The following is a 12555-nucleotide window of genomic DNA, read 5'->3' as shown; positions in this document are numbered from 1 at the left end:
GTTCTGCTGTAAACCTTTCGCCTTGCCGGATCAGTGACTCTCCCACAAGCCCTGCCCCGAACGTCATTGCGCGTGCCGAAGTGATGTCACGTTAACTGGAGGGGCGAGAGGACACAGTCACTCATGACCCTTCTGCCTCGTCTCCTTTTAAGGACTCCGCACAGGCCATCCCCCGCGTGGTGGAGAGCTGCATCCGATTCATCAATCTGTACGGTGAGTCATCCTCTCGCCCTCTCAGCACCCCGAGCCGGCCTCTGACCACTGGAATAAAAAACAATACAGACCAACCACCAAGAAAACACACACATGCGCGCGCGCGCACACACACACACACACACACACACACACACACTCACGCACACGCACCCGCACCCGCACACGCACACGCACACGCACACACTCACACACTCACACACATTGTCTTCTGTGAGTTAAAGTAGCTCTAGGCAGTTCCTGAAATTCTGGAAGTTATAAACAAACTGTTCCGAGGGACGGGGGACGGGGGGGGCCCTTGTTTTGAGGAAGGGGATAGAAGCTAAACCCCCCTCCCCCCTCCTCCTTCCTGGGCTTTCAGGATAACTGCAGACCGAAAAGCCACCTGCCTCTCAGCAGGGGCCAGCTTGGTGGTCGCCACCCTCTACCCAGCTGCGCCTGGGCGTTGTTCCGGGATTCCGACCCGTTCACTGTACCCCCCCCCCCCCCCCCCCCGGTGCCCATTAAACACTACTGAGCTCCAAATTCAAGGACCCAGAGACAGTAGGAGAGGACGCGAGGCACTCTTCGCCAGACCAAATCGATAAGACCCTGACAGAAGAGAGATCATCTGCAGTCTGACTGCTGAAGGTGTCGGTTGAGCCGGCTTCCCCCTGACAAAGCAGCGAAACCATCTCACGGAGGGCACCGGGAGGCTAACTTAGACTAATTCAGACTCATTTAGCTCAGGCTTGAACTCTGACTGTTCTCATTACAAAATGTTAATCTGAAATGGAGGGTGCTTGGAAAGCCTTAATTCGCCCCCTCGCTCCTGGTGAATCCTCCTTCGCGTGGGTATCAGGCTCCTGCACGTCTTCATTGTTTCAAAATGGCTGTCACGGCTGCTGCTCGGGCGACCAGAGAAAGTGTTCCACTTTTTTACCTCATAAACTTTCCAGGGTTTCTCATCTTCTCGAGAGCTAATTGCTTTTATAATGTCTTTCTCTGTGTAACTGTTATATGTTCCAGGAGGGAATTGCTTTTTGATACATCCACTAGTAAGAAAAGATGAGAGAAACTTCTGCTGCCCTTGAGGCAAATTTTCCTTGCAAAATTACATACACACAAAGCCATAACAGAATAAACTGTACCATATTTACAACCGTACAAGCACAGTGTTGTATACTTAAAGGCAGAGCTCTTAAAACATACAAAAGTTATTTAAATACTGATTCCGTGATAAATGTTCAGTAACTTTTAATGGCATAAATATCAATGAATAGGGAGAGGGATACAATTTTGCAATTGTAATTAAAATAATTGTAATAAAAATGACATTGATAATGATAATTGAATTAACAGACGGCAGCTTACTTGAATTGCTTATACAAACTGATCTGTGAAGCGCTCTGTTTTTAGCTTTTAGCAAATAAAATGTGATTGTGTGATTGGTTAACTGATTGTGTGCTTTACTGAACTCCAGGCCTCCAGCACCAGGGTATTTTCAGAGTGTCAGGGTCACAGGTGGAGGTGAACGACATCAAGAACTCATTTGAAAGAGGTGAGCGAGAGTCCTGCTTCATGCAGCCAAATGAAGCTGCAGTCACGTAAAAATGTAAATGCTATTAAACACTGAATGAACTTTTTAAAATCATTGTTATCCTTGTGCTTGTGGAAGTGAATTAGTCTGAATTCTGGGGAGGTAAAGTCAGAAGGAATGTTTACACTTAATTGGCACCAGACATTTGGATAATCTTTAGCAGAGAATGAACTGTTTCTGTTTCAAATTTGAAAAAATTAATATTTATTACACCACCTGGAAGTTGTCATTACAGTGTTTCGCATTTGAATTTATTATTATTATTTTTTTTCCCTTTTTTGGAGTGATTTTGAGACGTGAAATTGCTACTTTGTGTAATTCAATAATCATATAGTTTGTATTAAATTTCTTCTTGGTTCAGTCCAAAGGGGCAAATGAGAACACACAATCCCAATTATTTTGTGACCCGCGGATATGATTCTTTGTGTTCGTAACCATGGCGACACCCCTGCTGAGCCCCCTTTCGCGTTCGTCTCTCAGGAAACGACCCGCTGACGGACGAGGAGAACAACCACGACATCAACTCCGTGGCCGGGGTGCTCAAGCTCTACTTTCGGGGGCTGGAGAACCCCCTCTTTCCCAAGGAGAGGTTTAACGACCTCATCTCCTGCATCAGTGAGTGGCTCCGGAATGTTCCGCCGTCTGTCTGATGGCAGCCAAAGAGCGAGCCGGGGGGGGGAAGCGGCACGTGCGTTCTTTAACGACGGGGAACATCGTGACTCACTCCGCCTCGGACTCTGTCCCGCGAAACTCGAGCGGTCTGTCTGCTCGCTTTTACGGGAAGTCTCCGCAGCTGCTGGCCGACGCAGAGCGATTAATTTACACGGTCTTCGCCGCGCTCTCTCGGCCAATCGATTCGCGCGGCCCTCAGAATCACCCCGAGGTCTCCGCGCCGCCATTATCTGCAAGGAGCGTTTTTAATCGCTGGCTTGTTAAGTCGCCGCCCCCTTTTATGCTGATTTGTGCACGGGCCACATTGTTGTTGCGCTTATTAATTTTTTTTTGTTAGCGGATTCAGCGGCGGTTGTGATGGAAACAAAGCTCTGCTCACCCCATGTCAGTGAGTCACATAACTGCAAACGGGACAATAAAGAGGAAACTCTGCCCGGGGGGGTGGGGGGGGGAGGCATTGTGCATTCAGTCTGGCCATGAATGCGTCGTTTCTCTCCTTATGTCACGCAGCTTGGCCCTCTGACCGAGCCCATGTGCTGGGAAAGAAGCGGCATTGATGTAAAAAATCCGCGCAGTACAGTCAGTGCTAGCATTTACCGGCTTGCATACCAGCCCAAATGCCCACGGGCGCTAACTCCGCCCACACACATGCGGGACGTCCACAATGTCGTTGGGGTAGAGTCTGGAGTCAGAGGAAGGTGTAATCCATGCCAAAATGTCAGCCAACCTCAGAAATAGAGTCTACACAGAAGAAATAATAAAGAAATGTTGTAATCCTCTTTATCATCAGTGCTTCTACCTTATTCAGCTGGTGAACAGTCATTGAGAGTTTTCTTTGGTACATTGTTGATGGTTCACAGAGTCTGTTGTTTATGGCACCACTCCCATTTTTGTAGTGATTAAGACACTCAATACACACACTTTGTTATATTTCATCAATGTGCACTGCAGGTTGAATCAGAGGTGAATCAGGTGTAAAATCACAAGGAAGGTGATAGCAGGGCCTGCGGGGTGGGTGGTTGGGGTTGGAGAGGACTTCAGTGGCACGCCAGTCTCCTCGACAGAGGCGTTGATTAATGCACAGCATTCTGGGAGATTCCTGGGAAGTTGACATCATAGTTTTGTGGGACAGAGTACCTCATGACTCTCCTCATTTGTATTTGCATAATATTTTGTTTGGATTGGTCGCCCACTCCCTCATCAAACCATCTCCACAATCCTTTCTTTGTCCTCCGCCAGTGACCTTTTCCTAAATACCCAGACCCCTGATTCATTCAGGCCCGAAATTCCACTGCGCCCTTAGACCCACGGCGTGACCCGCCTCACGCAAACTCGGCGAACGAGACGCGTCTCTGGAGCGCCGGCGTTGGAAGGGACGCTGGGATACCAACACCGTCCCCAATGGGGGCCATCGCTTTGAATGGCTCCGTTTAGCACGTTAGCTAATTTGTTCGCGGCTTGTTTCCACGCGCTAATTTGGATTGCTGTATTTTTGTCAGTTTAGCATCGCGCTACACTGTGGGGATAGAGCTCCATTTGACATGATTGCAGTTGATGTCATGGGAAATTGCCAAACTATTATTGCCAAATATTTATTAACTTATCCCAGCACCTAAGAGAAGCCAGAAATGGTGTTGATTTATGATTACATGTCATGCTTCTCTTTCTGAAAAGCCAGTGTTACTTCTGTAAACGCTCCTGGTGTGTCCTGCAGCTGTAACCATGGCGATCTGTCTTTCCCACCCCTGACAGGGATTGAGAACCTGTACGACAGGGCGCTGTACATCCGCAAGATCCTCCTGACCGCCCCCCGATCCGTCCTCATTGTGATGCGCTACCTCTTCGCCTTCCTCAACCAGTAAGCCCCGCCCCACGCTGGACACGCTCCAATCACGTGCTGCTGCGTAACGTGTGGAGGAGTGGATTGGTTGGTCTTGGGGGTGGGGGGGAGGGAGCTCGGGTTGAATGAGAGTGAATGGTAATTATCTCTGAAAAGCTGGAACAGCCATGTCACTGAGGAGGTCTTCTGGGGAGCCAGCCTTGTATTTCTTACAGAAAATTAATATTCCTTTGTATGACCGGAGGGGTGGGGGAAGCGGAGAAAATAACATTAAATGGGTAATGAGATTGCAGACTGTTGTACACCCATTTAATTCACCCCCTACTGAAAGCCTGTTACTGTTTATTTACCCTTTTTATATCATGAAGTGGGAAGCATAACTGTATCGTCACATAAACAGATGTCAGACCATGAAACAGGCCTGATAATTTATGATCGGCAGTGCGTGGAAGGATCGCTAAGCTAATCCAGCTAAGTAATGCTGCAGGACTGCATGATTCAATTAAACAACTGCGCAAATAAAGAGCTGCATTTGGAAAGGCAAGACTTGGCCACTGGTCTCACACTCACACACACTCATAGCCCCCCCTGAACGAGTTGTCTTTATTTGGGCTGTGTCAGCGTTTCAGGCCTAGTCGTCCCCATACCCAGTCTTTCCCCTCTTCCCCCCACAGCCTGTCCCAGTACAGCGATGAGAACATGATGGACCCCTACAACCTGGCCATCTGCTTTGGCCCCACCCTCATGCCCACGCCCGACATCCAGGACCAGGTGTCCTGCCAGGCGCACGTCAACGAGATCGTCAAAACCATCATCGTCCACCACGAGACCATCTTCCCCGACGCCAAGGAGCTGGACGGCCCCGTCTACGAGAAGTGCATGGCCGGGGGAGACTACTGGTGAGCGCCGCGGCGACGTCACCGCCCGCCGTTAGCCTAGCGCCTGAGCTAGCGTGAGGTGGAGACGGGTCTGGACAGGCTCATTCCCCCCCCAGGCCTGAGGGAGATCAGTAGAGCTGTCTCTCTCGGCAGGTTAAAGGGAAGTTCAGCCGTGTGTGACTCACGCTCGCCCTTTGGAGTGAACTACAGTTCCCAGCCCAGAGTCGTTAAGCGGAGACGTTCCTAATGCCTCAGGTATGCGCGGTAAAGTAGCGTGTGGTTACCCGCTGACCCAGGTGCTAAGTGCCCCAGGTGTACGCACCGGAGGTAATTATCTTTAAAAGAAAAACATGATGGGTTGATCTGCTGTAAAATATGACATGGTAGAGCATTCCTTCGGTTGGCGGTTAAGACGTTTCAAGCCAGACCAGCCGCAACTGCCTTCACCTGTTATTTCTGCTCCGCCACGGCCACAGGTAGCGTTAGGCGTGGCTTGGGGAACGCTCTGGCCACAGGAGCCCAGGTCTCTCCCACTGTGACATGGGCAGGTGGGGGGGCGGAGTCGGCACCGCGGGGAGGGAAAATCCGCTCTCTGTAATTACATCAGCCGACGCACGGGAAGCAGCGGCGGTGGCAACGCGAGCCGTTCCTCTGCTCGGTAAACAGAATGACCTAACGCTGCCTCTTCCACAGAGAGCGCGATCGCCTGAGGTCCTGGCACTGCAGCCGTATCTGTCTTACTGTGACATCATCGCTGAACACCCCTCTTCATCTATCAAGCTCTGTCACACTCATTTTTTTGGGAAGATTTTGTTTGAGTTGATGTTCTGTTAATCACACGTGTGTTCAGTGACACGTATGCGTTGATATTACCGCCATCTAATGCTGCCATCTACAGCCGAAACAGTGTGTGTTAAGCAGTTGTATCGGAATGCCGTGTGGTCTCGCAAAATTGAGCTTGGTGAATTATTACTCCTTCGGCGGGTATTCGGGATGCAGGTTATTAGGCAATCAGAATTTCCATTTAAGACTCCGTTTGAAACCGCCATTTTAAGTCCTCCCTGGTTGCTCCTTATAGCGGTAATGATGCAGTCAGTGTCAGTGTCAGCAGTTCTGTCTCTCTCTCTCTCTCCGTCCCTCACAGTGACAGCCCCTACAGTGAGCACGGGGCCCTGGAGGAGGTGGACCAGGACGGCGGGACGGAGACCCACACCAGCGAGGACGGTGGGTACCGCGTCGCGCTCTCTCCAGGGCGCTCCCCTTTCTCCCTGGATAATCCTGCTTTTCAGTCCGATTAAGCAAATGACCGTAGAGGAGCATTCAAATACTAATTCCCCTCCATCTCCCCTCGGTGCTCCCGAGGAAGACCGCTATAGAAACGGTTTGGGCTCCACTGAGCTTCTGTGGTGAGAGGGGCATTGTGGGTGCAGGGTCACTCATTCAAAGGGCGCCCCAAAAAAAAAGTGTGGAAAATTTGTTCTTCGCTAAATCGTAGAACGCCAGCTTTTAGACAAACCACGGTGATAAAGATGGCATAGATTGGCTTCTGCTTGTCTCATCGATGTCGGGGATCTCGTTTTGAACCAGGACAGTTATGTAATCCATTCGGCCAACTGGGCGCATTTTACACACTACCTCAGTATATCGTTGGAAAGGTCAGTCTTTTTATACTGAACAGAATGCACTTATATGTACACGTCAAGAAAATAGCGGTCATATCTTCAGGTTAATTTTCCCTGGAAATGACTATTGTTGGGAGACAGCTCAGTCTAGCACCAAAACAGAAGGAGCATTTCCTTTCCCTCCCTCTGACGGAGAAGTTTGTTGGAAGTAGGTGATGTCAGGACCTTCCTGTGGCTATGCAGACGCTCTCTGAGACAGTGGGCAGCGGAGTGTGTAAGTGAGGTCCGCGTCCAAAACGGTGACTCACCCCATTACTGCAATGCGGGGGTCGGATCGGCCGCCCTGCCTAGAAGTTGTCATCTTCACCGATTATGCGTGGAGCGTGGTATAATATTTTAGTTCTGAGACAATAGGCAGCAAATGATGCCTCCTTTGGACATCTCCTCCCACCCCTCCACCCTCCCTCCGCCCCCCCCCCACCCCAAAAAAAAAACTGACAAGTGAGCGCTTCCAGACAGCATGCGTGTTTCCATAGCAATGATGACCAAAGAAATCCTACATTCTGCAGATTTCAGCCCAAGCAAAAGTTGGTTGAGCTTCACCCATTGCATTGCCCACTGCAATATTTACCCAGCAGAGACACCTGGTGACCTCCTGATTGAGTACTGTATGTAGCTCATTATTTCTGTGAATGACGTAGATGGCAGTTCTGCAGACAAATTAATTACAAGGCAAGACAGCACTAATGAACTTGTCTAAATGCTAATTTAGAATGTGTCCTTTGCTGGGTCGCTGTCTTTCTTGACTCACTCAGCGACCTATTACTCACACAGCAATCTTCCTTGAGTCACGCAGACCCGTTTCCAGGGAAGTGAGAGAGATTGAATAAGGACAAAGGCTCTCAGGTCCACGTTTGGATCACGGCACAAGCTAAACACGAGCTTGTTTTTGTTTTTTTTAACTTTTACTAAAATTCCTGTGCTCCTGGGGCGTGGCCCTTGGCCGGTTTCTCTTCAGTCCCCTGCTGTTCGTCTGAACCCCTAAAAAAAGAGTTCGGCTGTGTGAGGGAGCCTCGGGCCTCGCTGATGTTTCCACTCGGGGGACGGCTTCCCTGTTTCGGTGCGGCATGCTGGCCTTTTCCAGTGTGAATGTGCAGAATAAGCAGGTCCGCGTGCTGGGCTCATTACTGGCGCAGGGGGCTCTATTAGCCTGCCTCTCAGCTGCTGAGCGCGCTCAGTGAGGGCCAGGGCTCCTGCTGCTGCTACGGGGCTCCGTCTCAGAGACAGGCCCAGGGAGAGTACGCCGCCGCTGCCTTGGCACTGATAACGGAAGGAGCCGGAATCCGGACAGGCCCAGTGCCTCTTATCTAGCGCTTCATCTCATTAGCTATCGGATATGTGTCTGAAACAGTGTTGTGCATGACGGCGTACGACAGAGAGGAGACATCTAGTCTTTTTTTTTTTTTATTTTTTAACCAGCTGTTTTCTAAACGCTGTCAGTGCACTGACGTTCAAAGGGGTCAAAGGTGAAGTGGCTGGTGTATTGATTAAACAGTAATTGCGGAACTGTGGATCAGCAGTTTCATCCGAAGCCCTGGTAGGCCTATAGTGGAATGAGCACGCTTGGGGCAGTTTCTTTTATCATCTGTTACTCTGAGTAGCGCATTATTTCCCAGGAGACCTTGCCCTGTTCATCCTTCCTGCATGTCCTGTTGTCAGGTGCACAGTTGCAGTTAATTGGAGGCAGAAGGAACTAATGCATTATGGGAAGCCGTGGCTGATTAAACTCACCTTCCCCAGGCAGACTGAAGCCAGCTGGGTCCCAGCACTGGAGAGCCCCTGCCGTAGTCTGTTGATGACAAAACCTCGAACCTTAAACAATAGGGCCCAGCCTGTGCTCATGGTCAGTGCCTACCCAGAATGAGCCACTAGGAAGCCCTGTTCTTACCCAATGAGAAACTGCTATGACTAGGATTAGTCCTGAGTGTTAATGTGTTAATGTTTAAACCCTGAGCACAGTAATTAGCATATCTGTAGTGTGGCAAATGTAGGCCGTCGTATTGACTTGTGTGCCATCAGCATTGTTGAAAAGGCGTGTTGGTTTGGAAAGGCTGAATTGTGGCCTGCTGCGTCTGGTTGAGTATCCACTACCACACACACACACCCCAGCCCCCCGTCATTCCCAGTTGGAGAGACAGCTGAAGATGTGCGTTCTCTCCGGGGAACAACGTCCTCTTCATGTTCAGCGGCCGAATTCGTCGCCGGGGTATCACACTCACTTCCTGTGGAAAGAACATCCCTCGGCATCGCGGCCCGCGGGCCCACCCCCCCCCCTCCCCCGCTCTGTTCCCCGCTCCGGAGGCGTCCCGTCGTGCGGGGGAGTGGAGAACAGCACATGCCCAGGGATTCCCTGTCCCCCTTAATGGACTGCGGGGGGAGGTGCTATTCTTAGCCCTGCGTCTGCCGAGTCTCCTGATTGGCCGAAAGCGGTTATGTCACAGATATAAGGTCCCCTGACTGTTCTCTTGTCATAAAGGGATCAGTGTTTGGTTTTAAGACTTTTGAGAAACAGAGAATCCACTCTGCAGTGCTGTCTGTTAGAGCATCGGGCGATGTGCAGCAGGTTTTGATCAGAAAATGGCTGCCATACTGCCACATGTATAGACAGAGCGGTGTTCTCTTGATTGCTTTGGCCTAGCCAGGCCGGTCTGAGAAACAGCAGTCCTGAGGAGATCAAGTTCTGGCTTAGTGACTCAACTGAGGCCTGGATGATTTTCAAACCAAATTAATTCAAGACCATGGCCCAAGACCTTGATAAACAGTGGGTCCAGTCCACAGCTGTGGCAAACTCATTACCACAAGACATGCTAAAAGTGGCTTGTGTACATTTTCAGTCAGTGAGTTACTGCATAACAAATACTTCACCAAAGAAAAGGGCCTCAGATTTGTAGAAAACAAACCCCATTGTAGTCAGTATGTGTCTTCCAATAGGACGTTTTTGATGTCCCTGTTTGATGGCGTGTGGTTTTGTCGTTTCTCTTTTTGTCCCTTCGCGGCTCGTCCTGGACGCTGTGCTCCCGGGAACGCCTTGCAGAGGGCGAGCCCATCGAGGCCATCGCCAAGTTCGACTACGCGGGCCGGTCTGCCCGAGAGCTGTCCTTCAAGAAGGGCGCGTCGCTGCTCCTGTACCAGCGGGCGTCGGACGACTGGTGGGAGGGGCGGCACAACGGCATCGACGGCCTGGTGCCGCACCAGTACATCGTCGTGCAGGACATGTGAGTACTCTGCTCCTCCACGCACCGCGTGCGCGGGTCCCGCCTGCCCACGCCAGTAAGGAGAACGGTCGCGACAGTACCAAAAAAAAAAAAACCCAAAAAACAAATGAATAGACATGGCTTCTCTCCAGCCTTTTTGCTTTTCCAGCCTCACGAACGAAAAAAAAAAAGAAAGGCTGACGAATCCTGTTTTGGACAGGCGGCGGTGTGATGTCACAGGAAGTTCAGCGGCGGGCTGCAGTTGGGTTAATGGGTCTTTTGTCCTCCTCCCCCCGGGCCTCGCGTCTGAGCGAGGTCTTGGCGGTGGATTCTTGGCAGGGCGAAGCGCGGAGGAGCTCGAGCGCGCCGCGTCCTCTCGGCCTCCGGATTATTCTCCGGGGTCTCCCCCCCCCCCCCCCCCCCCCCCCCCCGTCTCTAAGCTCTGAGCCGCGCAGAGCTTACCTTGGCAACCATCACGGCTTAATTGATTCAATCTGGATACTCGTTAAAGAAGGACATTTAAGTGTACGATTAGCGGATTGAAACAAATCAGACTCTTAAACTCTTCAATGTGGCAGAGCCATTTTAAGCAGTAGCACTAGTGGTGGTACAGCATAAATTATTCACCGTATGATCCCCCCAATCTTTTTCCTTAAGGTAGTGGAACAGAGAAAGGTCTTTATAGCGTATTGAGAGGTCACGTCTTGGGGAAAGAGAGAACTAGTCTTTAGTATTGTGCAAAAGAGATGGAGAGAAGCAGTTAAGAATGGGAGAATTATACTTGGTTGAGGCGTGTGATTCCAGGGTATGGATTTAAGTGGATAGGTTCAGTCACGTAAAAGATGTTTGTGGGAAATTGTCTATAAATTGGTCGGTTGGTTGTCGGTTGGTCGGTTGGTCAGTTTGGTTTATGCAGCTCTGATAGCAGGTGCCTGACAGCACCAGCTGTGTGTAGCACCAGATCATTTAGCGACGGCAGGGATGAGACAGTCTGTGGCACGCCGACCGGACAGACTGTGAAATTAAAGTGTCAATCACCGGTCACCGCCCACGTCGAGGCTGTGGGGAAGGGCGCGGCGTGGGAGAGGAGAGCTGGGTTTGTGACCGTGAGCCAGACCGGGCGCTGTGGGTAAACGAAGCGGGGGATGAGGGTGGATGGATTGTGAGGGAAGGTTGATTGACAGATTTGAGTGGCGGTTTTGATTGACTGTGCGCTTCGCCGCGTTCGCGCCGCAGGGACGACACGTTCTCGGACTCCCTGAGTCAGAAGGCGGACAGCGAGGCCAGCAGCGGGCCGCACGCGGAGGATAAGAGCTCGGGGAAGGACATGTGCTCCCCCACCGAAAGACTGCCGGACGCCTACGTCAGCAGGTGAGTGAGAGAGACACTCTAACAGCCTACAGTACAGCCCACTCACGCAAATCCCCTCAGATACCTCTAAACTACAACTCACCCCCACCAATCCCCCCAGATACCTCTAAACTACAGCTCACCCCCACCAATCCCCCAGATACCTCTAAACTACAGCTCACCCCCACCAATCCCCCCAGATACCTCTAAACTACAGCTCACCCCCACCAATCCCCCAGATACCTCTAAACTACAACTCACCCCCACCAATCCCCCAGATACCTCTAAACCACAACTCACCCCCACCAATCCCCCAGATACCTCTAAACCACAACTCACCCCCACCAATCCCCCAGATACCTCTAAACTACAACTCACCCCCACCAATCCCCCAGATACCTCTAAACTACAATTCACCCCCACCAAATCCCCCAGATACCTCTAAACTATAGCCTGCTCCCTACCAATACTCCCTGTTCCCCTGTTGTACATCCACCCCCCACTCCCAAAAATACAGCCCAAGACCAACTGCATCTACAGCACATTGCACAATCCCAATTTATCCTGCTGTATGAACATTACTCCGTTATCTGCGACTAGGGAAGCAAAGGAGGTTTTAACAGATGTGACAGCATGCAAGTATTTCCCTATCTCCTCCACACACACACACACACACACACACACACCCCCCCCCGCACCCCTTGGACTGCAGCGCTCTGCAGACATTAGCTAATGAGAAGAGGCGTGACGGCCAGCTGAGGAGAAGCTGCAGGTCTGCCCTCTCTCTCTCTCTCTCTCTCTCTCAGCCCATCGCCCGCGTCCCCGTTTCACCCTTCCCCTCCGCGCCCCACGCCCGCGTCCTCTTACACTCCCGACACGACGCCAGTAACAGAAGGCATCGGGGAGGGACGGGGAGGGGAGGGAGCGCCTCTCGTCTGGAACGTGGGGACACGGCGGCCCTCCTTTTGGAAGGAATCTGTTGTGCCAGACACCCTCTGTCCCGTCTGAAGTGCACAGCGCTGTTGTGGGCTGAAGACTGGCATTATCCCAACACTTAAAGAAGTACACAGAACATGAACAGCTTTCAGAGAGGAGCCTGCTTTCCTAACTTTGCGCTGCACCTGTTTGCCCCATTCCACTCACTCCA

At 51.2% G+C, this 12555-nt stretch overlaps 1 protein-coding gene across 1 annotated transcript in view; it reads left to right on the top strand.

The window, feature by feature from the left end:
• Positions 1-12555, top strand: part of LOC118218784 (SLIT-ROBO Rho GTPase-activating protein 1-like) — a 62576-nt gene that overhangs the window by 47759 nt on the left and 2262 nt on the right. Inside the window, 8 exon segments of the mRNA XM_035401464.1 lie at positions 153-213; positions 1676-1753; positions 2273-2407; positions 4217-4322; positions 4979-5203; positions 6327-6406; positions 9899-10079; positions 11295-11429. Of these exon segments, the coding sequence (XP_035257355.1) occupies positions 153-213; positions 1676-1753; positions 2273-2407; positions 4217-4322; positions 4979-5203; positions 6327-6406; positions 9899-10079; positions 11295-11429 (1001 nt within the window).

This window comes from Anguilla anguilla, chromosome 19, assembly GCF_013347855.1.
Source record: "Anguilla anguilla isolate fAngAng1 chromosome 19, fAngAng1.pri, whole genome shotgun sequence".
Classification (NCBI taxonomy): Eukaryota; Metazoa; Chordata; class Actinopteri; order Anguilliformes; family Anguillidae; genus Anguilla; species Anguilla anguilla.
This window is presented reverse-complemented; position numbering and strand designations above follow the sequence as displayed.